Source organism: Notamacropus eugenii, chromosome 2 (genome assembly GCF_028372415.1).
Source record: "Notamacropus eugenii isolate mMacEug1 chromosome 2, mMacEug1.pri_v2, whole genome shotgun sequence".
In the NCBI taxonomy this organism is placed as follows: Eukaryota; Metazoa; Chordata; class Mammalia; order Diprotodontia; family Macropodidae; genus Notamacropus; species Notamacropus eugenii.
This window is the reverse complement of record NC_092873.1, coordinates 58,785,419-58,812,324: the sequence shown is the minus strand read 5'-3', so window position 1 is coordinate 58,812,324 and position 26,906 is coordinate 58,785,419. Positions and strand designations below refer to the sequence as shown.

At 44.9% G+C, this 26,906-nt stretch overlaps 1 protein-coding gene across 1 annotated transcript in view; it reads left to right on the top strand.

Annotated features, from left to right (window-relative positions):
* PSMD1 (proteasome 26S subunit, non-ATPase 1) overlaps positions 1-26,314 on the top strand; it is a 116,147-nt gene extending 89,833 nt beyond the window's left edge. The window contains exons 20-25 of the mRNA XM_072640498.1: positions 3,335-3,504; positions 5,525-5,617; positions 7,262-7,348; positions 17,091-17,237; positions 23,099-23,254; positions 26,093-26,314. Coding sequence (XP_072496599.1) covers positions 3,335-3,504; positions 5,525-5,617; positions 7,262-7,348; positions 17,091-17,237; positions 23,099-23,245 — 644 coding nt within the window. The 3' untranslated portion in view covers positions 23,246-23,254; positions 26,093-26,314. The remainder of the gene's footprint in view (positions 1-3,334; positions 3,505-5,524; positions 5,618-7,261; positions 7,349-17,090; positions 17,238-23,098; positions 23,255-26,092) is intronic.
* Positions 26,315-26,906: the final 592 nt, after the last annotated feature.

Sequence of the window (26,906 nt, the reverse complement as noted above, 5' to 3'; positions counted from 1 at the left end):
GGAACTGCCTGAAGCAATAGAGCCAAGTGAGCTGAATGTCTCTGATTAACACTGCCCAGACAAGTAACTTTGAAGGGTTTAAGAAGTCTGCAGTGGGCCGCGCAGGGTCTGTCATTGTTGCAGTGGCTTGGGTTGTCCATTCCTCCAACACGGGAGAATGTGGGAGGGTGGCTAAGAGAAGGATGGCCAGGGCAGAAGGGAGCACCATCAAGCAGGGCCGCTTTGTAAGGGATGTGTTGGACGTACAATCCTCTTTTATTGTTCTGCTTTCTATAGGGAAATGCAGATTTTAGTTGGTGCTTATTGAATTCAAAATAAAAGTTAACTAAACTCAAAAATAAATCAACTCACAGCAATTCCAGATAGATTGGGTTAACCAACCTCAGGGAGAAAAACAGGATGTGGAAGGTCAGCAGGATGCTTCCTTTTTTTCATGATATGGCTTAACTAGCATAGCTGTGTTAATCTATACTTGACTCATTGGGATCCAAGGGAGTCACCCAGATTAGCCCAAATTGTGTAACTTCAAGCTGACCACCCCTTTCCCACAAGCAGGACATTGGGAAAGCTCCCTGCCTTTCCTTGCCCTCTTCTTTTTAGAGGAATTACCAAACAAGGCCATGCCCATGAGGTCAGCTGCAGGAGGAGGAAATCAAAGGTCTGGATAATGCTCAAGACAACTCAAGAAACATCCTCAAATAGGCCAGCTGCCACACACAAGCCTCCCTTCTGACACACGTGGTGAAGTGAGAGTCACAGAATTGAGTTGCTTACCTAGTTTTTCCTTTAATTCTATAATAATTACCTCTGATGAACTCATCCAAAGGCATTTTTCAGGAAAAAAATCTTTACAGAAGAAAAATACCACTCCAAGACCATTCTAGACTTGTGTCTGAGCAACTCACCAAGCGTTGTTGAACAAGCATCAATGCAAGTTGGTCAGCAAGCACAGAAACCGCGGTTCATCCATAGCTGGAAGACATGATGTGACCCTCTGAAGACAAGGCAATGTGTTAGAGAAGGGCTGATTCCATGATGGAAGGGCGAGAGGGCAGCGTGAGACAGATGAACCAGTGAGATCACAGAGTTTAAGTCTGGGAGGAGTTTTTGCAGTTATCCATTCCTCATCTTACAGAAAAAAAAACAAGCTCCATGAGGTGAAGGGATCTTAACTTTGTCAGAACTGAAAGACGTGATTAACCAAACCTCTGTTTGGGACCGATAGAGGACCAACCAAAAAACCTTCCCGACAAGGAAGGAACCAAATATAGAAGCAGAGATGGTGGGAATTGCTCCATCTTAGAAATTCATGGTAATGTGCCAAGCCTAGAGGCCTGTATTGGGCTACCCGAGTCTTTCTTACCTGTCCCAGGTCTTCGGTTGGCCAAACCGGATAAACGTATGAGAGAAAGGACGTTCCAGAGTCAAACAGGGGTTGAGCTTTATTTCAGGGTCCGGGTTACAAATGCAGGAGGGTCTTCCTTAGGAGGAAGAGGGGGAGATTTCCTAAGGAGGCTAAGCTTAAGGGATTGGAAGTAGAAGTACAAGCGGGGAGAGAGGGGGAGGGGAGAGAGGAAAGAAAAGAAGCGGAGCCCTACTTTTCTCTTTGGCTCCACACGTGCTAAGAGAGAGCTTTCTGGCTTCCTCAATCCTACTTAATCTTCAGCCACACAGTTTGCATCTCAATACCATGCTGTTAGGTAACTAGGTGTGCTCCAATCCGGGACGACCTCGAGGGCAGGGAGACTCCACCCATCAGGTATCTCCGGGGGAGAGGCGGAAATACCCGAGCTAGCCGATCTAGCTCAGTCTGACCTTCTCAAACCCCCGCTGTTCATGGAGGGCCTCGTAAGACTCTAAGATTTAGAAGTCCCACTTTTACCTGCCCGAGACTGTCCACACGGAATTGAGCTTCCAGTCCCAACAGTAATGAAGGACAGGAAAGCTGAATATAAGCTGACTCCCTGGATTCAGGGAGAGAAGGTTCCAGATTGTTTCTAGAAGGGTGGGATCCCATGACCCAAGATTCTCCAGGAAAAGTATACCCAACAAGGCCTGGGAAGTACTCAGAAGTTCTGGCTATACCTCGCAAAGTCATTCCAGTGACATAGAAGATGGAATGTCATCCAAAGTATGGATGCCAAGGATGACCACAGAAGTGGGCAGTAGCCAAAAAGCACCATTGCTGGAGGCCATGCCCCAGACAAAAAAGAAGATCAGAGAGGAACAAGGCAAGACTGCTGCTCGAGTGGACACAACTGTGCTGAAGAAAAGGCAGATGGCGTGGCCTTACTCTGGGGAGGAGTGTAATAGGAGACAGTGAGGATGAACAAATGAGAGCGGGAAAAAATGTGAGAAGAAAATCTTTGAAGGATTGTCCTGCAGACATGTTGTGCTTTGCTCTGGAGCAGAGAACGTTAACCCTTGCTTCTCCCCGTCCCGTCCACCCCACCACCACCACCACCACCCCCCCCCCGCAATTTACTAATAAATTTGAAAACTATGCCAGTGTCTTGGAGACCCACACCTGCTCTGTTCAGAACCACCCAGCATGGCATGCCCACTTCAAAAAACGTGCAGTGCTCTGTGAGCAAAGCAGAATCGCAGTCACTCAAAGGAAACATGAGATGCACATGTTTAGTAATGTCCCCGCCCTAAATATGCAGATGGACTATCTGTGCTTGACCTGGGGTAAAGTGTGCCAAATTCCTATTGGTCTGACCAGTCCGTTGGACACACTGGACACTGATCTCAACGTAGCAATGACATTTCAGTCCTCCCTGAGCACTTGCTTGCTTTCATTGGTAACAAGACTGTTTCCCTTTGTTGTTTGTATCAAGTCTGGTGCTTACAGAAGGGGGTGGCAGGGTTTTTTCTTCAGTCAGTGTTTCTGCTTGCTTTGAGCACAAGCCAAGGGAAGCAGAAATGCTCGCTGCTTTCAGGGAGTTTCCAGTCTTGTTCATGGAAAGCCTGTAAAGGGCACAAAGGCTCAGTGGAGCTTAAAGGATGGGGAGTGTTTCAGCAGGGAATAATGAAGACAGATAGAAGAGTGTAGGATGTCCGTAGGCGCAGGCGTGTACCCACTGTGGGCACAGAAGGGGGGAGGAGGAAGCTTTGGGAGTCCTACAAAGCAGACAGTGCAGCATCAGGGAGAGAGGGCTGCCCTGGGAGGTTGTGGTCTGGGTCACAGGTCCCAGGGAGGCGTCCAGGCAGAGGCTGGCGCACCACAGGTCCTGAGGTGCCTCCCTTCTCTGTCAGCCCGTGGTCCTGAGCATCTGTGATGGGCAGCCCATCATTGTCACGTGGCACTCACCGCTTCTTTTCCCTTCCTCAGGGGGCCATAACGTCACCATCTCCTTGCAGTCTCGGACTGGGCATACCCACATGCCTTCAGTGGTGGGTGTGTTGGTCTTCACCCAGTTCTGGTTCTGGTTCCCTTTGTCCCACTTCCTGTCCCTGGCTTATACTCCCACCTGTGTCATCGGCCTTAACAAGGACCTCAAGGTAGGTTCCTCAGTTGTGGCTCCATCTCTTGGGAACTAAACCTAAAAACCTGGAGTTGGCATGCAGCCCAGGGAGGTCGGGTGGGAGAGGGACGTGGTCTCTGCTGGGTACTCTTGCTTGTGGCCTTCACAAATAGAGCAATGGCAGCTTCTTAGCCATCCAAGCAAGGTAGAGAACCAGGCTGAGGACAGAAGTGATCCAGGTCAGTGCAGCCACAGGAAACAGGTCCTGGGCGATACCAGAACATACAGAGAAGTCATGAGACCCAGCCCTTGGGCCTGAGACAGATGTGCTCAGCACTCTGCCTGTTAGAATGTGAGGAGTGTCCAGTCAGCAAGAGGCAAGAGAGGACCCATGGGGGCAGAGATCTCAGGAGGAATGATGAAGTGGTTTGCCCCTGAGCTGGTCCTTCAGGAAAGGCTTTTTGGAGGTCTGCAGGCTGGTGCATATGGGGACCAAGGGGCAGGAGGGGGCAAGATGAGAAGGAAGAGGAAGGGGTGTGGCTTGTCTGGGTCATGGAGGGGCAGTCATGAGGGGAGGGGTGGCTTGGAGCCCAATGGTGGAGCACCTCCAGTGCTGATCTGTGGAGTTCCTGTTTTATTCAGCAAGTCGTGGAGCTCCTCTACAGATTCTTAAGCAGAGTGATGTGTCAGACCTGCAGATAAAAGGACCGTTTTGGGGAGGCTGTCACTAGATATCCCAGGTAGAATGGAAGGTAAAGAGTAGATTGATCAGCTGTGTGACACTGGCAGTGGCGTCTCTGGCACAGGAGGAAGATGGTGCCTGGCCTAACACTTGCTCCCCTGAGGTCACGGTCTAAAAGACATTGTCAAAGGGGTGGCAATCACAGTTCTTTACTGACTGTTCCATACTTGGAATTTGTGCTGAGCTGAGCAAGGTGACCCTGTTCACAGCTGGCCTCAGATCTGTGTGTTTACATCCTGACTCCCGTTAGACAAGAAAAAAACTTAGTTACTCACTTGACTGTGGCTCAGAGATGTTGGAAGACAGGCCTCAATCCCTGTGTGCGGCATGAGTGAATGGAGAAAGGAAAGAGAAATGAAGGCCGGGCCTCCTCTGGGACCCACTCGTGTATGCTGGGAGGCTGGGCCAGGCCTGGACGTGTTCTAGCCCATGCTAATGTCGTGACACATTAGGACTTGGCAGCACTGTGCTGAATCTGCTGCCAGCCCTTGGAACTCATTTTCTTGTTCTCTGTGACCTTTTTGATAGCAGGCAGTTAAGTGGCCCAGGACATAGAGCCCTCAGCTTGGATTGAGGAAGACCCGAGTTCAAATCCAACCTCATGCACTTCTTAGCTGTGTGACCCTGGGCAAGTCACCATCTGCCCCAAATACAAGATGTAGATAATGACAGCACCTGCCTCCCAGGGTTGTGGAGAGAATAAAGTAGATCCTTGCAAAGCACTTTGCAAACCTTGAAGCACTCTGTAAATGCTCCCAGTGATGAAGGTTATCCCACTCTTTTATCTAGGTATCAGTGACCGAGAATATTGAACTAAAGGGTCTGCTCTTTATTTAGTGCAGTTTCAGTCTGTGGGTAAGACGGTCCACAGAGTCAGTGTGATGTCATAGTGATTTTTGAAATCTGTCCAGACGCTGTTCATATTTATCACCATTGGACAGTTTAACCATGCAGAACGAAGCTCTGACAACCCAGAGCAGAGAATAGGTGGGAGATGCTCAGGTTGACAAACATGAAAATGTTTGGACCCACCTCCTGCATGTTCAGGCTGTCATGACAAAGAGATCACGGGTCCACTGTGGAGATCAAGTGGGCGTGACCTCACGGGACCCATCAAGGCTGACAAGCAGATGGAGAAGGCAGGGATGGGGCCATGATGTAATGGATCCAATGACAGGGCAGCATTGAACTTGAATGGAGACTTCTGAATTTCTTTTATGTTCATTCACATACACACATCTCTAGAAAGCAAACCATTTTAATCCTAATTCATTCAAATCTTTCTGTATCTCTTTTATTTCTTGTATTTCTTCAGATGCCAAAAGTCCAGTACAAGTCCAACTGCAAGCCGTCCACATTTGCATATCCTGCACCCCTCGAGGTGCCGAAAGAGAAAGAAAAGGAGAAGGTGAGGGGCCTCCTCCCTTCAGCATAGGGGCTTCCAGGCATCATCTGGGTCAGGAAGTGATGGAGGAAGCGCAGCTGGTGGCACCTTCTGCATGTTCTCAGGCTGATGGTGACTGGTTAACTCTCATCCTATATGGCACAGTGCCTGGCACATAGTAGGGACTTAGTAAATAAATGCTTGTTGGCTGATTGATTATATGGGATCCTAGATTTCAAGCTGGAAGCAGCCTTGGAGACCATTGAATTCAATCACACTCTCCCTCCTCCTTCCCATTTTATTGATGAGAAAACAGATAGAGAGAGGTTATCATGTGCCCAGGGTCACGTTATTAATAAATGTCTGGTGTGAGATTTAAAACTAGGTCCTCTTGCCACCAGGTCCAGTGCTTTACCAGCCATGTCAGGCTGCCTCTCTGATGTAGCTCTCAGTGGGTTTTGGATAGACAGATTGCATAGCCCATGAGGTGTGATGGACACCTTATGGGAGTCACATCCTGTCCCTTCAGAGGCTCTCCTCCCTCCTTCCCTCTCCTAAGGCCATTGTCTCTTTGGCAAGAGGGGTGAAGGACTGGGGAGAGCCCAATGGGCATTTCCTCAGAGCAGCCATGTACCACCTTTCTTTGTCCACCTGATTCACTGAGAACAAGCCCTGTTACATGAGATGAATGAAATGATTCATATGCTCCATCTACAGCAGATCCTTCCTGTGAAACCAGCAGTCTGGGTTCTTCCTGGAGCCCTCACTCACTAGCTGAGCAATCTGGGCAAGGAGAATAGTAACACTGGTTCTCACAGGGTTTTTGTGAAGAAAATGGAACGGAGATGAAATCTATTGTTAGGGTTACTGTTTTGTGGCAGAACAAAGCCATCATCCGCATTTAGACACAAATATTCCAGAGACAGATTATTAATTAAATTATTCTAAGTATCTCTACTTAGAGGAAATTTACAGGGACAGAAATTTATCCTGCCTCTGAAAATCTCTCTAGCCAGGCCATTTTTGAGTTGCATTTTTTAGGGCTTTAAGAACAAAAATAACCCTCATCCAAAGGGGGTTAAAATCTGCGCTACAGTTTTGATTTAACAGACAGAATGATGGTCACTTCACCTTTGACGTATTCTGTGGAGAATCATTTTCCTAAAGCCATTCATTCACTTTTTAGAACCCCTTTCTCTATGGAGTTACCTTTTTTCCTGGTCAGAGGTGACTTTGAGATACTTGTGTTAATTGAATTAATCAAAGACTTCTTCTCTGGGTCTGATGGTCAGAATAATCTAAGAGAACCTTCAGTGCTGGACATTATTGTGGAATTGAAAGTTAAAGGAAGGGGCATGAGATTTCTCATTCAGATTAGACCAAGAGCTTTAGACTGAAGGATTACTTTGCCCTCCCTAGAAGGGCCAGGGGAAGGGGGGCACTGTTCAGTATTCCCGACTGTGGGTAAGGAAGCGTTGTGTCTAAGGAGAAAGTCCTCCCAGGAGCCACGTTCCAAGAGGAGCAGAAGCTTCAGTAAATGGATACCTTTCCCCTCTCTGGCCCAGCTCCGTGGACTCCTTCCCCAGTGTCTTAAGAGCATTGCAGGGAGCAAGTGCACATGTGCCGGGGCCCTACCCACCCATTTGTCCTGTCTGTCCATCTCCCTAGGTTTCTACTGCTGTACTCTCAATCACCGCCAAGGCAAAAAAGAAGGAAAAGGAGAAAGAAAAGAAAGAAGAGGAGAAAATGGAAGTGGTCAGTACAACCAGGTCATCTATTCAATTGAGTAGCATTAAACAAACCCTTTGTAAGTGGCTGTTGTGGGCACACACACTCCCTCAGCCCCATACTCCTACACCTCCACACCTCTACCCATATCAGGTGCCAGCCCAGCTGGCTGTTAGAGCTCCCAATCCATATCTGTGCAGTCTTTGATATTATCCAGCCAGATGAAGCCCTATGCTGAGTTAGCAGCAGAGTTGAAGAGGGCTTCCCACTCATAGCCGTGGGAGTCACCCATGATGTGGGCCTTCCCCAAAGGACCTCAAGCTGGTGTTGACTTACCACTTATGCCCCGCCTTCTGCCATCCCCCACTTTTTTCCTTCACTTACATTTTTCACAATTTCTTACTCTTTCATTAAGAATCTTGAGCAGGCCTAGGAATGGGTTCACACACACACACACACACACACACACACACACACACACACACACACACGCAAGCTGTCTCTTCCTTATAATGAGAAGCTCACTACCTGACAAAACCATTAGGATCCTCTCTCTCATTTTGTGGAGGTGGAAACTGAGGCCCATTGGGGTTAAGGAGTCTGCCGCGGTCCCATAGGTATCAGTAAGTGGCAAAAATTGACATTTGCACTAAGCTTCTCTAACTCCAGAACCAGAGCTTTTCCCACTGTACCACACAGGTGCTTCACCCTACAAATATTTATTTCATTTCCTTTAAGGAAATTTTAAAAGTGATTCCCTTTGGTGAGAACTTGATTTTCAAACTCCTAAGATCACAGAATTTTTGATTTGCCAAGGCTCCCTAGAGGCCCTCTGATCTAATTGCCTGACAAAGGACCATCCATTGTCTTCTTGGACATCTCCACTGATGGGCTTCTGGCCGTCTTTGGAGCATGCATTCCATTTAAGACCACAGTTTTGTAGATCTAGAAAATTCTTTCCTCTATGGATCTAAAGTTCCCCTCCCTGTAAGTCTCGCTCACTTCATTTTGTACAAGCAATCAGGCCTTTATCAAATACTGTGCCTGTCCTCAAGGAACTTCTGTTCTAAGGAGGGAGACAGCGTGTAAAATACAGGTATGTGCAAACCACATTTTGAAATAGATGAATAAGGTTAAGGAGTAGGCTTGTGATTTCAGTTTTACAGGGAATTTCTAGGTGAGAAATGCCACCTAAGAATGTAGGCCCCACCCCTTTCAGCCAGTTATTGTCATTGAGCGTGGGGTCTGTCAGTGGTAGGACTGGCAGCCACATGTTCCTGGCTTCAGGACCCATCTCTCAGTCTCCTACGCCACTCTCTGACATACTGATATGTGAATATAAAGCAGATACAAGGTTACCTCAGCAGTGGAGGCAAGTTAGACCTGTTCTTCTGCCAAAGGAGACAAAGGAAACCAGGGATTCCAGGACAGCGACAGAGAAGGAGAGTATTCCAAACTTGGATGGACATAGGGGAAGGTTTGTGCTTGGACCAGAAAGGACACACACAGGAGGAACTAAAAGAAGGCTGGAAAAGTGGGTTGGGCCAAGGGAGTGAAATGTTTTAAGGAGCATATATTTCACCTTGGAAGTGGAAGGGAGCCATTGAGTAGAGGGAGTGAGCTGGTCAAACTTTGACAGCTGAGTGCAAGTTGGGTTGAAGCAGGGATACAATCTGAGGCATTTAGAATTCCAGAGGCATTGCAGTGGATGAGGGGACAAAGGACAATATCAGTGACACTGAGGTTGCAGACTCAGGTGACCAGAAGGATGCTCATACCCAGGGCAGAAATGGGATAGTTTAGAGGAAGACACCTGTAGGAGAAAGTTAGATGATAAATTCTGTTTGGGATGTGAGCTTAGTGAACAGGACATGTAGTTAAAAGTGTAGTTAATGGGTTGTTGTTGATGGACATGGGACTTGGGGGAAAGACTAGGGCTGAAACTAGGTCAGAAGTCATCTGCATGAACCCCTAGGAGCTAATGAAGCCAATCACCAAGCGGGAGAGAAGAGACCCGAGACAGAGCCTTGGGTAGTTATCGTGCATGGCCCAGATGAAAATCCATTAGAGGAGCTGCGAGGAGCAGTGAGATAGATGGGCAGAGAGCTGAGAGTGAGTATGCCAGGCAGAGCCAGAGAGATGAGACTGTCCAGGAGTGGGCAGTGCTACAAACCCGTCAAGGAGGAGGACTGAGCAGAGTCATCCATTGGGCAGCCATTGACCCATGCTGGATGCTCATGGAAGATACTGAGGTAAACAAAAACATGGTGTCTGTTTTCTGGGCATTTAAATTGCAGTTCTCCCTCTAGGACAAATGGATGCATTCTTGTGTTCTGAGTTCATTGGAATTGCCTAAAACACACATTTTGCAAAAAATGCTTGAATTTGAAGTGAATGGTGATCTCTCGTCAGCACCCATGTCTGCTTATCTTTTTCATTGAGAACCTTTTGCTTTTTAATTAGGTTATTTTCAGCCATGTTGCTTAGTGGCTTCCAAGAAGGCTGGCTTCTGCTTAGAAACTTACTGCCTAATACAAACCAGATCCCAACCTCATATTCATTTTCCAGTTCAGCCTTCTCTCACAGTGCCCTAAGCTGATTACTTGCTCAGCTGTCTTCACTTTTTCATTCAATTACAAACTCCAGTAGGGCCGTGATCAGATTTGTTCTGTATCCTGTTAGTCCTGTGCCCTGTACCCCATGGCCATTTAGTCCCAGTTAGTAGTGATGCTAATGATTTGGGGTGCTACTTAATTTGGCACTGTGGTTCCCACAATACATACTGCTGCTTCAATGACTCTTTGACTTGAGCCACAGAGCACACTTCCTGAATTATTTATAGATGTGCCCTGCCCAACACAGTCTCCATCAGTGTTATCTTATAGTAATGTTGTTCATTTATTATAATCAAATGCCACTCTCCTCACTAAACCCTGCTCTAATCCCTGTTTCGCCAGTTGCACACAATGCACATTATCTCATTTTTCCTATGGAATTAACTGTTTTCCTGGAATGTTGTATTGTCTGATGTGATGTTGTGCATAGCTCCCTAGCAACCTTATCCCTGGGTAGTCTCCTCATAGGCCATAAAATACTTCCTTAAGGCTTTATAGTTTCTTGAGTAAGGTCATAGGGACACAGTTATCTACAAGAACTCCAATACAGCATAGAGGCTCAACTCCCTTCCAAACTGTTTAGATTAAGAACTTAATTCTGGGAGGCAGAGTCAAGATAGCAGAGTGATAGTCAACACTTTTGCTCAACATACCTCCTCCACAACAACCTAGAAAATGTACCAGGCCAAATTCTGATCAGAAATGCCAAGAAAAAGTTCTAGCGAGTAATTTTCCCAACCCAGGTTAGCCTAGGAAAAGAGAGAAGTCAGTCTGTGGGAACTGGCCAGGAGCATGGCATCAGCAGGGGAGCATTCTGGGGCCCAATGGCAGTAATGGGATGAAAACTGAATGCGAGGGCTGGGCTATCCCAGGGCACCCCTGACCCAGTGCTGGGAGCACAAATAGATGCCACCTGGTAACTCTCCAGATCACACTGCTAGGTCAGAGCAGGAGAGGCCCTGCCTGGGGACAGAGCAAACAGAAAGTTCTCAAAACTTAGTTGTGCACTTCTGAGCCCAAGAACAGAGAGGGTACTCAGTTCTAACCTTAAACCTATACATAAACCAGACAGTGGCATAACCAGGGTAGGAAAACAATCCCAAAGGGAAGTCAGGTAGTCTGAACCTGCAGAGCCTCCCAGAGGACTAACAGCCATCTGTGAAAACTCAACCACACACAAGCCAACACCAAACCTGAGTCAGAAACTTAGAGAGCTCAGACTGGGAGGGCAGTAAACAGAGCTCTCCCTGGATCATACCACCTTGGAAGCACCAAAAACTTGCGGATTCCAGACTGAGCTATGAAAGCAGCAGAAGGGTATCAAAGGACAAATGATCAGGCCAGACATCTCCCCAGAACTGAGCAGAGCCTAATAGTAACATGAAGTCCAAAGTCAAGAAGGAGGCTGGAAAAATGAGCAAACAAAAGTCAGTCTGAGTTACTATGGTGATGGGGAAACTCCAGATACAGAAACAGGAAAACAACACTTGAAAACATCTACAAGCAAAGCATTGAAGAAAAGGGCAGATTAGATACAAATCCAACAAGAACTCCAAAATGAAGAAAAGCTTTTTTTTTTAAGAGCAAAAAACTGATTTTAAAAACCAAAGGAGTGACAGAAGAAAAATTAAGAAAAGAAAGCTATGTGAGAAAATTATGGAAAGAACTTTAGAAAACAGCTTTATAAAAGAGGCTAATAAAACCTTACTAAAGAAAATAACTCCAAATAGAAACTTGATGACTTCACGAGACATGAAGAAATACGAAAACAAAGTCCTAATGTATAAGTACATTATAGGAAAAACAGCTGACCTGAAAAATAGATCAAAAAGATATTAAATATCATTGGGTTACCTAAAAGCTATACCCAAAAAAGCCTAGACATCATATTTAAAGAAATCCCTTATAAAGGAAAAAGTACTCAGGTATCTTAGAATCAGAGGGCAAATTAGAAACTGAAAGAATCCACCACTCTCCTCCTGAACAAAACCCCACAATGAAAACTTCCAAGAAAATTAGCCAAAACTCAGAACTCCCTGATCAAGAAGAAATCCTACAAGGGAAAAAAAATGAACTTAAATGAAAAAGAATTCTAACTAGAATTTCTAGCATTCCTGATAAAAAGATGAGCTGAATAAAATTTTTAACATTAAAATACAAAACTCAGGAGAAGCACAAAAAGGTAAACATGAGAGAAATCATAAGAGACTAAACAAAATTAAACTGTGTACATTCTTATACGGGGAGAGGATACATGTAACCCCTCAAGAACTTAATCATCACCAGGGCTCTTAAGGGGAAGACCTAGGTGTGATTCTGTTACATTGGAATGATCTCAAAAGAAGAATGGAAGCATGGGAAAGAGGGATACAATGGGAGGAGGTGAAGGGAGAGGAAGAATACGGAAAATTACCTTACATTAGTGGGGCCCCCAAAGTTTATACAATGGAACAGAGGTTGGGGGGAGGCAACGCTTGAATCTCACTCATCTGAAGTGATTCAAGGAAGAAAGAATATATATATACCCATACATGCATTTATGCACATACACACAGTTGGGTACAGAATTCATCTTGCCAAACGGACATAGGAGAGAAAGGGGTTGAGAGAAAGTAGTAGTTAGAAGTAAAACAGATTTTTGAGGAGGCGCAGGGCAAAAACCAAGAGGAAAGAGTAAACAGAAGAAAATAGTATAAAGAGAAATACACAATGAATGCAAATAGGATGAATTTACCCACAAAACAGAAGTGGGTAACAGAAATGGATTAGAAACCAGAGCCCAGTATTGTGTTGTTTATAAGAAGGATACTTGAAACAAAAGGGTAAACTTAGCGTTAAAATAGGGCCTGGCCTATTGTGCTTCAGCTGAAGTAAAAAGCATGCAGAGGTGACCTCCATGATCTCAGACAAAACAAAAGCCCTAATTAGAAAAGATGAACAGGGAAACCGCATTTTGCTAAAAGATACCGTAATCAATCAATTAATCTCAGTAATGTGCACCAATAGAATAGCATCCAATTTTTTAAAGGAAAAGTTACATGATTTATAGGAGAAAGCAGACAGTAAAAGCATCAGGAAATTGAATAAGCTGTAAATGAGCTCTCTACAGGGGAAACAAACCAGGACCAGGTGGATTTACAAGCTCATTCTACCATGTTTGTGAAGACTCTCCAGCAGTGAAATGGACCCATGAGAACAATGTGTTCCAACAGCCATGAAGGCATTGAAGCAGGGCCTGTGGAGCCCTTAGAGCTTGGTCAGATGTCGAAGACACGTTGGTCGTCTCCTTGTCTTTTGTCTTGCCTCTGAACTTCAGTGACTGGGAGAGAGGGAGGCTGATGGCTTTGTGTAGTTCTGCCTCACTTCAGTTCATTTGTGAGTCAGGTCATCACCCCATGATCTTATTGGCTCCTCTTCAAGAACAAAGGACAAACAATTCTACCGAACATTTAGAGAACAATTCAACTCTACATAGACTGTTTGAAAAAATAGGTAGAGGAGTCCTACTAAATGCTTTCTGACACAAATATGAACTTGGAGCCTAAATCTGAGAGAGCCAAAAGAGAAGTAAAACTGTAGGTGAATTTCCCTAATGAGTACTGATGAAAAAATTTTCAACAAAATACTAGCAAGAATATAAAAGTATATCACAGAGATCATACACTGTGACCAGACTGGATTTATGCCAGGGATACACAACTAGCTCAACATTTGGAAAACCATAATCATAATTAACCATACCAAAAGAAAAACAACAAAAATTACATGATTATTTCAGTAGATACAAAATAGACTGTTTGACAAAATACAACATCCATTCCTGTTGGGGAAAGAAAAACACCAAAAAGCACTAGAATAAATGGAGCTTTTCTTAAAATGATAAGTACTATCCATCTAAAAAACAAAGCAAGTATTATCTGTAATGGAGATAAACGTTAGTAACCTTTCTAGTAAGATCCAGAATGAAGAAAGGAGATCCATTATTCAGTGTTTTGAAGTGCTACCTATAGCAATAAGACAGGAAATAATTGAAGGAATTAGAATAGGCAGTACAGATCATATGATGGTTAAACTAGAGAATCAACTAAGAAACTAATTGAATCAATTAACAACTTCAGCTAAGTTGTAGGATATAGAATAAACCTCCACAAATCATCCGCTTTACTGTGTGTTACCAAGAATCCAGGAAAGATAAATTCCATTTAAATAACTTGATAAGAATCTGTCTGCCAAGACACACACACTAGAACTTACAAACACAATTTAAAAACTTATTCAATATCATTCCAATCAGACTACCAAAGAATTACTTTACAGAGCTAGAAAAAATAACAGACAAACCTGGAAAAGCTTACATGAACTGATGCTAAGTGAAGTGAGCAGAACCAGAATATTGTACACAGTAACAACCACATTGTGCGATGACTGACTGATAAACTTAGCTGTCCTCAGCAATGCAATGATCTAAGACAATTCCAAAAGACTCGTTATGGAAAATGCTGTCCACATCCAGAGAGAGAACTCCGGAGTCTAAATGCAGATCAAAGCAGACTGTTTTCACTTTATTTGTTTTTTCTTTATCGTGACTTTTCTTTTTTGTTCTGATTCTTCTTTCACAACATGGCTAGCATGGAAATAAGTTTAACATGATTGTACACATGTAACCTTTTATCACAATCACTTGCTGTCTTGGGAAGGAGGGAGACAATTTTTGAACTCAAAATCTTACAAAAATAAATGTTGAAAACTATCTTTAGAGGCAATTGGAAAAAAATAATATACTATTAAGTGGGGAAAAAAATAAAATGACAAAATAATAACAAAATTCATCTGGAGGAACAAAAGGTCGAAAGGGGCCTAGTGTTACTAGATCTCAACCGTGACTATAAAGCTGTAATCACCCAAAAAATGGCACTGGATAAGAAGAGAGAGGGTTGGTAAAGGAGAGCAAATTAGCTCCATAATATATAGAAGCAAATGAACACTATAATCTAGCGTTTGATAAGCCCAAAGCTCTTTGAAAAAGAACTCGGTCTTTGACAAAAACTCTTGGGAAAACTGGAAAATAGTTTGGCAAAAACTAGGCATAGATCAGCATTCTCATCATATGCCTACCAAGATCAGCTCAAAATGGGTACATGATTTAAATATACAGGATCATAAATTAGTGAAGCATGGAAGAAATTAACTATCAGACCTGTAGATAGGAGAAAGAGTTTATGACCAAACAAGAGACAGATTCACAGGAGGTAAAATGAATAATTTTTATTACATAAAAGTAAAAAAACTTTTTGCACAAACAAAACTAGTTCAGCTAACATTATATAAAAGGCAGGAAAATGTGAGGGTAGCAGGGACTTTTTGCCACAAGTTTCTTGGATTAAGGTCTCATTTCTAAAATATATAAGGCATGCATAGCCTGTATCAGATTGCATGCTTTCCTAGGGAAGAGGGAAATTTAGATCTCAAAATCTTATAAAAGTGAATTTTGAAAACTGAAAATAAATTTAATTTTTAAAAATAAGACATATAAGGAACTGAGTCAAACTTACGGTAATAAAAACCATTCTCCAATTGATAAATGGTCAAAAGGTATGCATAGACAGTTTTCTGAGGAAAGAATTCAAACTATCAACAGCTATATGAAGAAAATGCTCTAAATCATTAACATTTAGAGAAATGTGGATTAAAACAACTGCAATGCCACCTCACATCCATCAGATAGCTTAAGATGAAGAAAAGGAAAATAACAAGTGCCGGGGAGGATGTGGGAAAATTGGAGCACTGATGCACTGTTTGTGGACTTGTGAACTGATCCAGCTATTCTGGAGAGTAATTTGGAACTATGTCCAAAAGGTCATTAAGCTGTGTACTCAATAAGCTGAGTTTTCCAAACATCTGTCAAGTTTGCTTGTGTCCTAGGTAAGCACCATGGGAGAAGATACACAGGTGGTTAGACACTGCTACTACTGCTCCACCCTAAATACATATAAGAAAAAAGAAAAGGATCTGTATGTACAAAAAATATTAGCAGCTCTTTCTGGGGTGCAAAGAATTGGAAACTGAGGGGATGCTCCTCACCTGAGGAATGGCTGGACAAGTTATGGTTTATAGCGATGATGGAATATTATTGTGCTGTAAGACTAAAGGGGATGATCTCAGAAAAAACCTGGAAAGATTTGTATGAACTGATACAAAGTGAAGTGAGAAGAACCAGTAGAACAATCTATACAGTAAAAGCAGTATGATAAAGATAACCCATTGGGAAAGTCTTAGTAATGCCGATCAGCTTAATGACTCGCAGCAATTTTAAACAATTCATGTTGAAACCTGCTCTCCACCTCCAGAAAGAGAGCTGATGGACTCCAAAGATAGATGGGAGCATGTTTTTCTTTCTCTTGCTCTTTTTAAAAATGGCTAATGTGGAAATTTGTTTTGTGTAACTATCCATGTTTGTCATGGTTTTGTTTTCCTTGACTTCTCATTGGATGGGAGAGGAGGTAGAGGAAGGGAAAGAATTTGGAACTTTAAAAAAAGAAAAGAACTTTAAAATCTCTGCTTTAAATTTAAAAAAAAAAAAAAAGATCTTTGGTGCACAAAGCCCTCTACAGTCTGATCCCAGCTCCCCTTTGCTGCTTTATCCCCTATTGTTTTCCCCCATGAACCTCATACTCCAGTCTAATACAAGAGCTCCAGGACCTCGTTGCCTTTGCTTCATCCTGTGCCCTTATCCTGCAAAGCCTACTTCTTTACTTTGCTCCAGTCTTGTATATCATCCAAGGTTCACACATCCTGTTTTGCCTCTTCACTGCACCCTTCCCAGATCAGCCTGACACACAGTGATCTTACCTACCACAAACCCCTGATATGGACAGCTTACCCCATTCCTTTGGCAAATTAACACAATTCTGGGGGATTTGTTAATTTTCTATGGGCTCTTGCTTCATTTTCACAATTAGCTTGTGTTTGTGGGATCAGAGCACTAGGTCTTGAGCCACTTGTCAAGATGGGAACCATGTCTAGCCACCTGTGTATCCTCCCCCATGGTGCGCTCACCTAGGACAGAGGCAGACTTGACAGATGTTTGGAAAACTCAATCCTGATGTGATTTATTTTAGGAATAGACTTTATTTGTTGTTTTTGATGTTTTCTAGGATGAAACAGAAAAGAAAGATGAAAAAGAAAAGAAAAAGGAACCTGAGCCAAGCTTCCAACTCTTAGATAATCCAGCCCGAGTTATGCCTGCGCAGCTTAAAGTCCTCTCCATGACTGAGACCTGTCGATACCAGCCTTTTAAACCTGTGAGTTACACAAAGCCCTCAGACTTTGCTAGCATGAAAGATCATGCAACATGGGCAGGGGTCTAGATCCAAATCATTGGGGGAGGTACTTGCATCCACAGTCCTTTCCCCAGATCTGTAGGATGTCTGAGAAGTCTCCTCTGACTCAATGTCTAGGGGCCTCCCATTGGCCACCATAGTGAGCTGAGAGAGAAGGGAAAACCCCAAGCGGCTAAAGGGACTGCCTGTGGCCATTGAGTGAGAGTGGAGATGGGGGCTTCTTGGGTTTCCAAAGGAACACCAAGAAGTTTTAGCAGTTAAATATCTGTTAAAGTCTTTTCTAGCCTTTCCTATCCCAGCTTCTAAGGAGAGTCAGTGGGCTCCAAAGCACCTCCCTCTCCTCATTTAGCACTGAGCTTATTCCTACCAAGGACTTAACCACATGGCGTGGGAAGGTGGTCATCAGTGAGCAGGAAGTTGTCTTGGGTGAGGTGACTCAGACCAGCATTACTGGTGGCAGACACTAAGCCGAGACTTTGCTTTCAGTCTCCCGCTGTTCACCGTCATAGCCTTGAACAGACCCTGCCTCTGCAGCATCACCAAGATGGAGCTGTGAGACACAGAATGTAGAAAGGCCAGTTCAGTGAGCAGTCCATAGCAGAGAAAATCCCTTGTCGGCAGGTTGTTCTGATGCCATCATTGTTAAAGCTTTTTGTAATTGTTACAGCCCTGTGAGGAAGCTTAAGTGCCATCATCCCCTTTTCCCGGCTTCTCTGAGAGGTGATGTGGCCTGGGTCACACAGCTGGGGTCCAGCAGGAAGGGATCCCAACCCTGCATGTCTTGAACTTTGGCTCGCTTTCCTCCAGGCTCTCAGGAACCCCTTGTCATACATTTGCCTTGTTCTCAATCCTTTTGTCTCTTACTGTCGGGGCTGAATGTTTGTAAGAGGTTGAGCAATCTGTTAGAGGTTGGGAGTGTGAGCCAGAGCATTCCAGGTGCTCTGGATAAAGTGAGGAGGATAAAGAGTGAGGAGGATAAAGTGAAGGCACTCAGGACGTGCAGTCATACAGCTAATGGCCATAACGGACGATCCACTGCTCACGCGCAAGTGCCCAGGCAGGCTCTGCTGACTCGGAAGGGGCATTGCCCTCTTGGCTGAGATGATCCTTCAAGGATATGTGTATCACAGGTAAGAGGTGGTCTTCAGTTCAAGGTGGGAAGAACATAAATGTGAGAGGACTTCCTCTGTAACCTGTTACCTATAGGATGCAGACCGTGGAAGTCACAGAATAATGAGAGACAAAACCAGAAGGAGAAATCAAGGAGCAGCAGAGGTCACAAGCAGCAGGATGTCCACAGAGGAATCACTGAGCACTAGCGAGGACTCCCAGGGACCAACAAACAAAAGGTGTCCTGCGATCGGCTACATGGTTGTTCATGCCCACAGGTGACTTGGCCTGTTGCTTGGTGAGGCCTGGGCTAACCATTAGCAATCTTGGCACTGCTGGCCAGGGAAGGATGCTTCATGTTGGCCATGAGCAAGCAGAGTTCAGCGTAAAACTTGGGGATCAGAGTCCATATACTTGGAGGAAAGAGATGCCACTCTCATGGAAGCGAACACTAAGAATGGAAACTGAGCATTGGCGTCTGGATCTGATGCACCAACAGAAGCCGCACCTCAAGGGAAGAATCAGGACACACCAGATATCAGATAGAATATATCAGATATCAGAAGAATCCTAAAACTTGTCTTTACCCTAAGCCTGAAGTTATAATAGTAGTAACATTAAGCAAAAATGGTTCTGCCATGTCCCAGCCCAGAGAATCTGTCAAACAGCCTCCATGGCTTCTGCAGCCTAGGCTCCTTCCCTTCCCTAGGCTCCCTTCAGTCCCTCCAGACCTTCTCGTCCTGTCCAGTTCTTGGCCATGTTCTCCCTTAGATCCTCCACAGGACCTGCTTAGTGCCCCAGAGGCTCTCCCAAGTTTTCCTTTCTTTGGGCACACATGTGTCACACTCAGGCTATCTATCTCTCATTGTCCCACCTTCTTATTTCCTCCTACATTTCCCTGATGATGTCGCACACAAACCACTTCTTTCGGCTCAGGTCACCGTGGATAATGTACTGTGTCTGCCATATCATTGCCCTTTGCATCATTGGGTCATCTGCCACTTTGGTTGTGGTAGTCTACAAATAGGAGTATTGGGAGATCACCTAGAAAACATTCATCTTTAAAAGATGGTTTGGGTTTTATTTGCCAAGGAGCAGCTCAGGATCATTGAAAGCAACACCTAACAGCCCACTCTCTTCCTCCTGTTCCATGCTCAGTCCATGTGTCAGGCCTCTACCAGATATCCACATGCCACTTGACTCATAACTCCATGGACTGACCATCCAGCTATATGTATGTAATGGCCCTTCACAGCAGGCTTATTGCATTCACTCAGTTTTTCCTTTGTGGTTGTAACAGACAGACACCTCTGAGGCACCTTATGATCTCTGTGACCCTTTACCCTTTGGAGTCTGCACCGATACCTTCCGTAATAGTGAAGAAAGTTGGATTACAAGAAAGAACAAGAAGCCCAATGTGTGGTTGGAGCCACTGCAATCTGACCTGTTCAGATTGAGAAATGGAAAAAGACAGATATTAACATTGACCATGGCTATCAGCATTTTCTGGAAAAGTAGAAACAATTTGAAGTAGATAAAAAGAGTCCTAAGGCGTCCAGCAACTGGCTGCTCAGTCTCTTTGTCATGGAACAGCAGCACTGTGCATTTGTAGAGCACCACAGAGGAGGCTGACCCAAGATTCTAAGCTCTGGCATGGACTCCCGCATCGCAGAATATCTTGGTGCATGGAGATGGGGGCAAATGAGGGGGAGAGAGAAGTTCTGAGAGGTGAGACTAGGCAGAAAGCTGCATAGAACAGTCGACATTTTGAATCCTCTGTGGTCAGCACTGACCCATGGAGCCCCAAGAGCATGATCTGCAGGCTGAGGTATCAAAGTGTAGTGACACTGAGGAAAAAACAAACTTGGGAGAAGCACCTGGATATGACTAGAGGCACCCTGAAGAAGCCATGCTTCCTGAGGGCAGCACAGGGTTAGAAGCATCATTGGATCTTTAACTGGATTAAATGAAGCCTCTGAGAGAGCAACAGATTTTAAGGTATTGGGGCCTGGGGCTCTGACTTATTTGGGACTGACATGGCCTTATTCTATCCAGGGATTTCTCTGAAGTGACTCTGACATCACGGGCCCACCACAACTGTGCCGTTCCCCTTGCCCCATTCCCCCATTCAATCACTTGTCCATAGTGCTTTAAAGTCTACAAGATGCCTCTTTCACAAGAGCCATGTAAAGATTATGTTCCCCAAATCACAAATAAGGTCACTCAGACTCCAAGACATGAAGCAGGGTCCCTAAGACCTCAAGTGTTCCTATCTCCAGGACCTTAGCTCTTTCCACTACCCCCTGCTGCATCATTCTTATACTGATGTGTACATGGTGCCATAAGGGCAGGATGATCCAACAGCAGAGATGAGACATGAACGCCACCAAACAACATTTAGGAGCTGTTGTCCACTTTACAGACAGAGGACGGAAGTGATCAGCCAAGCCTTCAGAGAGGAGGACATGTTTGAGCTGGGCCTTGCAGGACAGTTAAGATTTCACTCAGCAGTGATCAGGGCTGCGGATCTCCCAGTGTAGACAAGAGACGGGAAGTGCCATCGAGGAACAGCTGATAAACTGAGTTAATTGGAGCTTCAAAGGTGAGACGGCGGAGAGAGAGATGAGGCTGGAAAGGCTGGTGGCGACCACCTGGCCTGGGGCCATGAACACCCAGGTTGAGGCACTGGGTCCGAAGGGGTAGGCAGTGTGTGAACATTGGGCCGGAAATCAGCCGCATCACACTGATGCTTCAGGAACATAATGGAGTAATGAGTGGAGTAACAGGGGCAGCTTCTGGAAGGGGATAAATAATCAGCTATTAGCCAGAGCCTGCTTTGAGTGGGGCAGTGGAAGAAAACAAGGATACCATTGACACTTTTCCCCCAACTGGGAAAAATAAGAGGCCATTGCTCATGACCCCGGATCAGTCCCATGCCATTCACTTTGCTTTCCTGTGTTTAGTGCTGAATGAAAGGCTGTAGGGGATGAGGAAAGACATGGACAGCTTTGCCAACTTCAACTGGCATGGGAGACACTGCTGACACATTTACGTTAAACAGGTGTCATGCCACGTGTCAGTGGAATCCGACTCCCAGCAAGGGGCTCGTGGGCCCCTCTCCTCCAGCATCGAAGGCCATTCCTCTAGGCCAACCCAACCAATTCAGTTTAGGTGCCTATTTGTAGAGAATGAATTATAGATAATAGTCAATAAAAATTTATTAAGCACCTGCCATGTGCCACTCTCTGTGCTAAGTGCTGGGGGAACTAAAGAGGCAGCAGACAGCCCAAGGGCTTGCAGTCTGATGGGGGAGACAAAAGCAAATGTGTACTATGCAAACTATGTACAGGAGAGATAGGAAAGAGTTAGCAGAGGTGAGGCACTGGAGTTAAGAGTGGGGGGAGGGCTTCCTCCAGGAGCTGGGATTTTACTTGAGACTTTTCTTTAAAAGCCCCAGAGGTGAGGCAGAGTGGAGGAGGAAGAGTGTTCCAGGGATGAGGAACAACCAGAGAAAATGTCTGGAGGCAAGAGATTGGAGGGTCTTGGTGGACTAGCCAGGAGGCCCATGTCTTTGTTGGGGAGTAAGGTGTAACAAAACTGAAAATGTAGGAGAGGGTTTTGAATGCTCAACAGTCTTATTTGTATTTAATCCTAGAGGCAGCAGGGAGCTGGGAGGATCTGAGCTGGAATCCATTGGGTGGGGAGGAAAGGGGGAAGGGACTTCTGTTCATGCACATAATTTCAGTTGGAGTAGGGGCAGAACATCCCACCAATCCTAAATGTAGCACAGAGAGAAATTGTGCAGAACCTGGAGGCAGGAAGGGCTCCCTCCCTCCGCCAGACCTGGGGTCCTGTCAGCCTTTCCAAAGAACAGAGGAAGCTGTTCAGTGCAACTGGACTCCCTCTGAGGGCCAGCTATTCAAGAAGCTTCCCTCCACAGCCCTGAGACAAGCCCCCTCCATTTGTTGGTTAGGGAGGGAAACTCAAGTGAGATCCCCCGTCCTCTGAACCCAGAAGGTGAGCATGGTGTCATGTGAGCACAGAGGGCTTGGAGCTTTGGGGCTCAGATGGATGCCCTTCTGTTCTAGGTGAGCTCTAACTTCTTAGGGTGGATCCCACTGCAGGGAGATGGGAGGACCTGAGCTGGAATCCATTGGGTGGAGGGGGAAGGGGAAAGGGACTTCTGTTCATGCACACAATTTCAGTTGGAGTAGGGGCAGAACATCTTACTGAGGCTATGATCACATGTGCACCTGCGGTTATGGAATGAATTACTAAGGGCAGTGTTCCCTGGTACTGACCAGCAGAGAGGATTAGGGAAATGACGCTGGCCCTCAGTGAACGATTTGTTATTTTAATTGACAACTTCTGTCTTTGGGAAGTTGGCTTATCTCTTAATTGGATCCTTGGTAAATCTTTTGTCTTGCCTCCTTCCTTCCATCCTTTCCAGTGTTTGTGTGCTGAACTAAGGTGCCCTCAGGAGTGAGCACAGAAGTGCATGGTAGGGCAGGGGCTATCCGCCGCCTGAGTGGCTGCATCTCAGTCAGTACCTATGTGGAGGTCTCCTTATTCCAGCTTTATAGATGAAGCCAAGGCTTCAAAGATTGTAACCCAGCTCTTCAGCAGCAGTGAGGGAACTGAGCCCAAAACCTCCCGTGGGAGTGAAGGCTGGGCATCCCCTCACTGCTCCATGGCCTCCGTCCACCTTTTAGCTCTCCATCGGAGGCATCATTATCATGAAGGACACGAGCGAGGATTTAGAAGAATTGGTGGAGCCAGTGGCTGCTCACGGCCCCAAAATCGAGGAGGAGGAGCAGGAGCCGGAGCCACCAGAGCCCTTTGAATACATTGACGACTGAGGCCTAGAGGTGAGTGAGGCTGTGTGGTCCAGGGTGGGGAGGACCGGCTTCACAGCTGACTGAATCTCCTTCCTTCCATATTATTAGTAAAGTCTTTAAATGATATTCTCTTCCCCAATTACATGTTAAAATAATTTTAACTTTTGTTTTTTAATTTTGAGTTCCAAATTCTATCCCTGCCTCCTCTCTCATTTGCTGATAGGGTAAGCAATCAGATATAGGTTATACATGAGCAATCATGTAAAATATTTCCATATTAGTCATTTTGTACAAGAAGACTCAAAAAAATGAAAAAAAGAAAGTGAAAAATAGGATGCTTCAGTCTGTATTCAGACAATGTCATTTCCTTCTCTGGAGGCAGATACCGTGTTTCATCATGAGTCCTTTGGGATTGTCTTGGATCCTTGTATTGCTGAGAACAGCGAAGTCCTTCACAGTTGAACATCATATAATATTGCTGTTACTGTACACAGCGTCCTGGTTCTGCTCACTTCACTTTGCATCAGTTCATCTAAGTCTTTCCAGGTTTTTCTGAGGTTCACCTGCTCATTATTTCTTACAGCACAGTAACATTCCTTCACAGTCATATACCACTTTTTCATCCATTCCCCAACTGATAGGCATCCCCTTTGATTTCCAATTCTTTGCCACCACAAAAAGAACCACTATAAATATTTTTGTACAGTAGTTACTTTTTCTTTTTTTAATCTCATTGGGACCTAGCAGTGGTATTGTTGGATCTAGGGACATGCACAGTTTTATAGCCCTTTTGGCATAGTTTCAAATTGCTTTCCAGAATGGTTGGATCAATTCACAGCTCCACCAACAATGCATTAGTGTTCCAGTTTTCCCACATCCCCTCCAACATTTATCATTATTAGCCAGTCTGATAAGTGTGAGAGTACCTCAGCATTGTTTTAATTTGCATTTCTCTAATAAGAAGTGATTTGGAAGATTTTTTCATATGACTATAGGCAGCTTTAATTTCTTTGTCTGAAAACTACCTGTTCATATCCTTTGCCCATTTATCAACTGGGGAATGACTTGTATTCTTGTCAATTTAATTTACTTCTCCATATATTTGAGAAATGAGGCCTTTATCAGAGATACTTGCTATAAAAATGTGTAGTTTTTTTTTTCCAGTTTTCTGCTTCCTAACTTCTTTTGCATTGGTTTTGTTTGTGTGAAAAATTTTAAATTTGATGTAGTCAAAATTATCCATTTTACATTTTATAATTCTCTGTTTCGTTTGGTCCTCAATTCTTCCCTTATCCATAGATCTGACAGGTAAACTGTTTTGATGTAAGAATGCTTGTTCTTCATTCATTGAGCAAGTATTGGGAACCCATGAGCAAGGCAGGCAGGGTTGGGCCCTGGGCCCCACATTGTATCTCAGGTGACCCTTAGGAGCCTCCCCACACACCGCAGCACAACCCAGGGTTTGGTGGAATTTTAAAAGCCTTGGTAATACTAAGAGGGCTTGGAGATAGGATGTAGGGTCATCTTCCCAGGGTAACTAAGTGACTGTTACAGCAGTTACCATCCTCATTCCTGTTTGGGGCAGCCCTTGATTTGAAGGTTCTTGGAATCCATGGCATCTTTGGATTGGAAGGAACCCAGAGGCCGCCTGAGGCCCTGCCTCCCAGCAAACATGAACCAAAGGCAGCTTCATACAAAGAGCCCCCAAACACGAAGAAATCACTGGCTTGAGGTTTTGTTTTCTCAATCCTCTTAGAAAACTCCACCATGACATCTGGTGGGTCCCTAACATCAGGGCCCTGAGGAGCCAGATGGCAGCTCAAAGGGGAGGGGTCTGTTCTGTCCTTAAAGTCCAGTGAGATGCGTTTTACACTTGACCTTGGTGTCCCATCTCCTGCTCAAACATTTGGTCACAAGGTTCCTTGCCTAATGTTTTTTCTCCTGCTGTAGATTACATATAGGAGGGGGGAAATCAGACCAACTTTGTTCATTGGCTTTTGTTTTTCCCACATCTGAGGCCAGTCCTAATAGTGTTCAGAGAAAGTTTGCATTTTCATTTGGAAGTTTGTACCTGTTGAATATAGGTTTACTTGTTACTTTATCTCTTGACTGCGTCCAGTAAATAAGGCTCCTTGGAAGATTTGTTTGTGAAAAATCACCTGTCAAAATTAAGGACTTTTTTAAGGAAGAATAAAGGAAATCTAGCCATTTTCCAAAGCAGCTGTAGAACCAGACCAGGGATTGTTGCATACCTACTAGTGTTTGAAGCTTTCTGCAGATGTCAGTGGTGATAAATCCTAAGACATGAACATGACTGTTTAGTAGAAAAATACATGCCAGGAGACCGCAGCTGGACTTGGTCCTGGATGGAGGGGGGAAGGGACAGACACTATCTAATTCTGATGTTTCTGTTGAAAACGTTCTCTCCTGCTGGTTCCCTGAGCTCTCTTTACCCAGGCTATGATAAATGGTGCTCAGCCCAGGAACCTGTTTATGCAGAAGTGACTGGACCAAAGTCAGCCAATTCACATCATTTCAGTGATCCAACTCTAAGCCTTGATTAAGTCACCCATAGGTGACTGCCAGTTAGCTTAGATACTCACTGTTAAAAATGAACGTAAGATTGTTTGCTTGGGGCAAGTGGGACGCAGAGCTCCCCCCAAACCAGAAGAAGTCACTGGCTTGAGGTTTTGTTTTTTCAGTCGTCTTATAGAACTCCACCATGACATCTGGTGGGTCCCTAACATCGGGGCCCTCAGGGGCCAGATGGCAGCTCAGGGTGGTAGCCTTAGCCCTCCCCAGCCGGGCAAACAACCCAGAGCTCTTTTGGAAAGAACAGATCTCTCTTTTTTTCCCTTTTCTCTCCAGAATCTCATTCACCCATTTCCAGAAGATTGCCGCGTCTGATATTGGAAATAACATCCATGAGGAAGTTCCTGCCGAGACCTGCCATTCGCTGCATGCATGGTTGCCTCTGTGCTGACCTCGGGAAGCCAGTCTCTGAGTCTTCGGTTGAAGAAAAGATGGATGGCTGTTTAGTATACTCTTACCAAACAAAACGTGGTTTTCAAATAAACATATTAAAATCTCCAGCTGTTTTTTTCTTCTTTTGATTTTTATCTTGCTTTGTGTTGGGCTTTTCCAGCCTGGGTTTTCAGAATGATGGTTTTCTTCTTACCCCACCTCCCACCCCTCCAGGTTCCAGGAGAAAGTCTATTTCATGAGAGAAGGGAAGGATCTCGGCAGCCAGCACCAGCCTCCTCCAGTGACCTCTGCTCGTGGGGCCAGCCTCAATTCTGGGAAAGGAGTGTTGATGCAAAAGCTTGGCCTTTTCCATCCTTAGCCTCTGTATCTGCTTTGCACCCTGTGAATTCTTGTTGGTCAGGCCTGAAACTGGGCCTCAGGGTAGCACTGTTCGATTCATTTAGAGAGTCAACCAACATTTAAGTGTTTGTCATTTAAATGCAAGACTGGTGGTGCGAATGAGGATGCAGCTACTCAGGAAAAGAGAGCAGGGGAAGGGGAAGACCAGGGACAACTTGAGTCTTAGTCCTTTGGTGCAGTGTGCCAAGAAGTGAGCCTGATAAACCAGGGTTAGTTCGGGCATTTTCTGGCTTTGAAAAGATTCCACGTGTCTTCTTGGGAAGGATGCTGCGCCAGGGACCCAGCTTCTCTGGCCCAC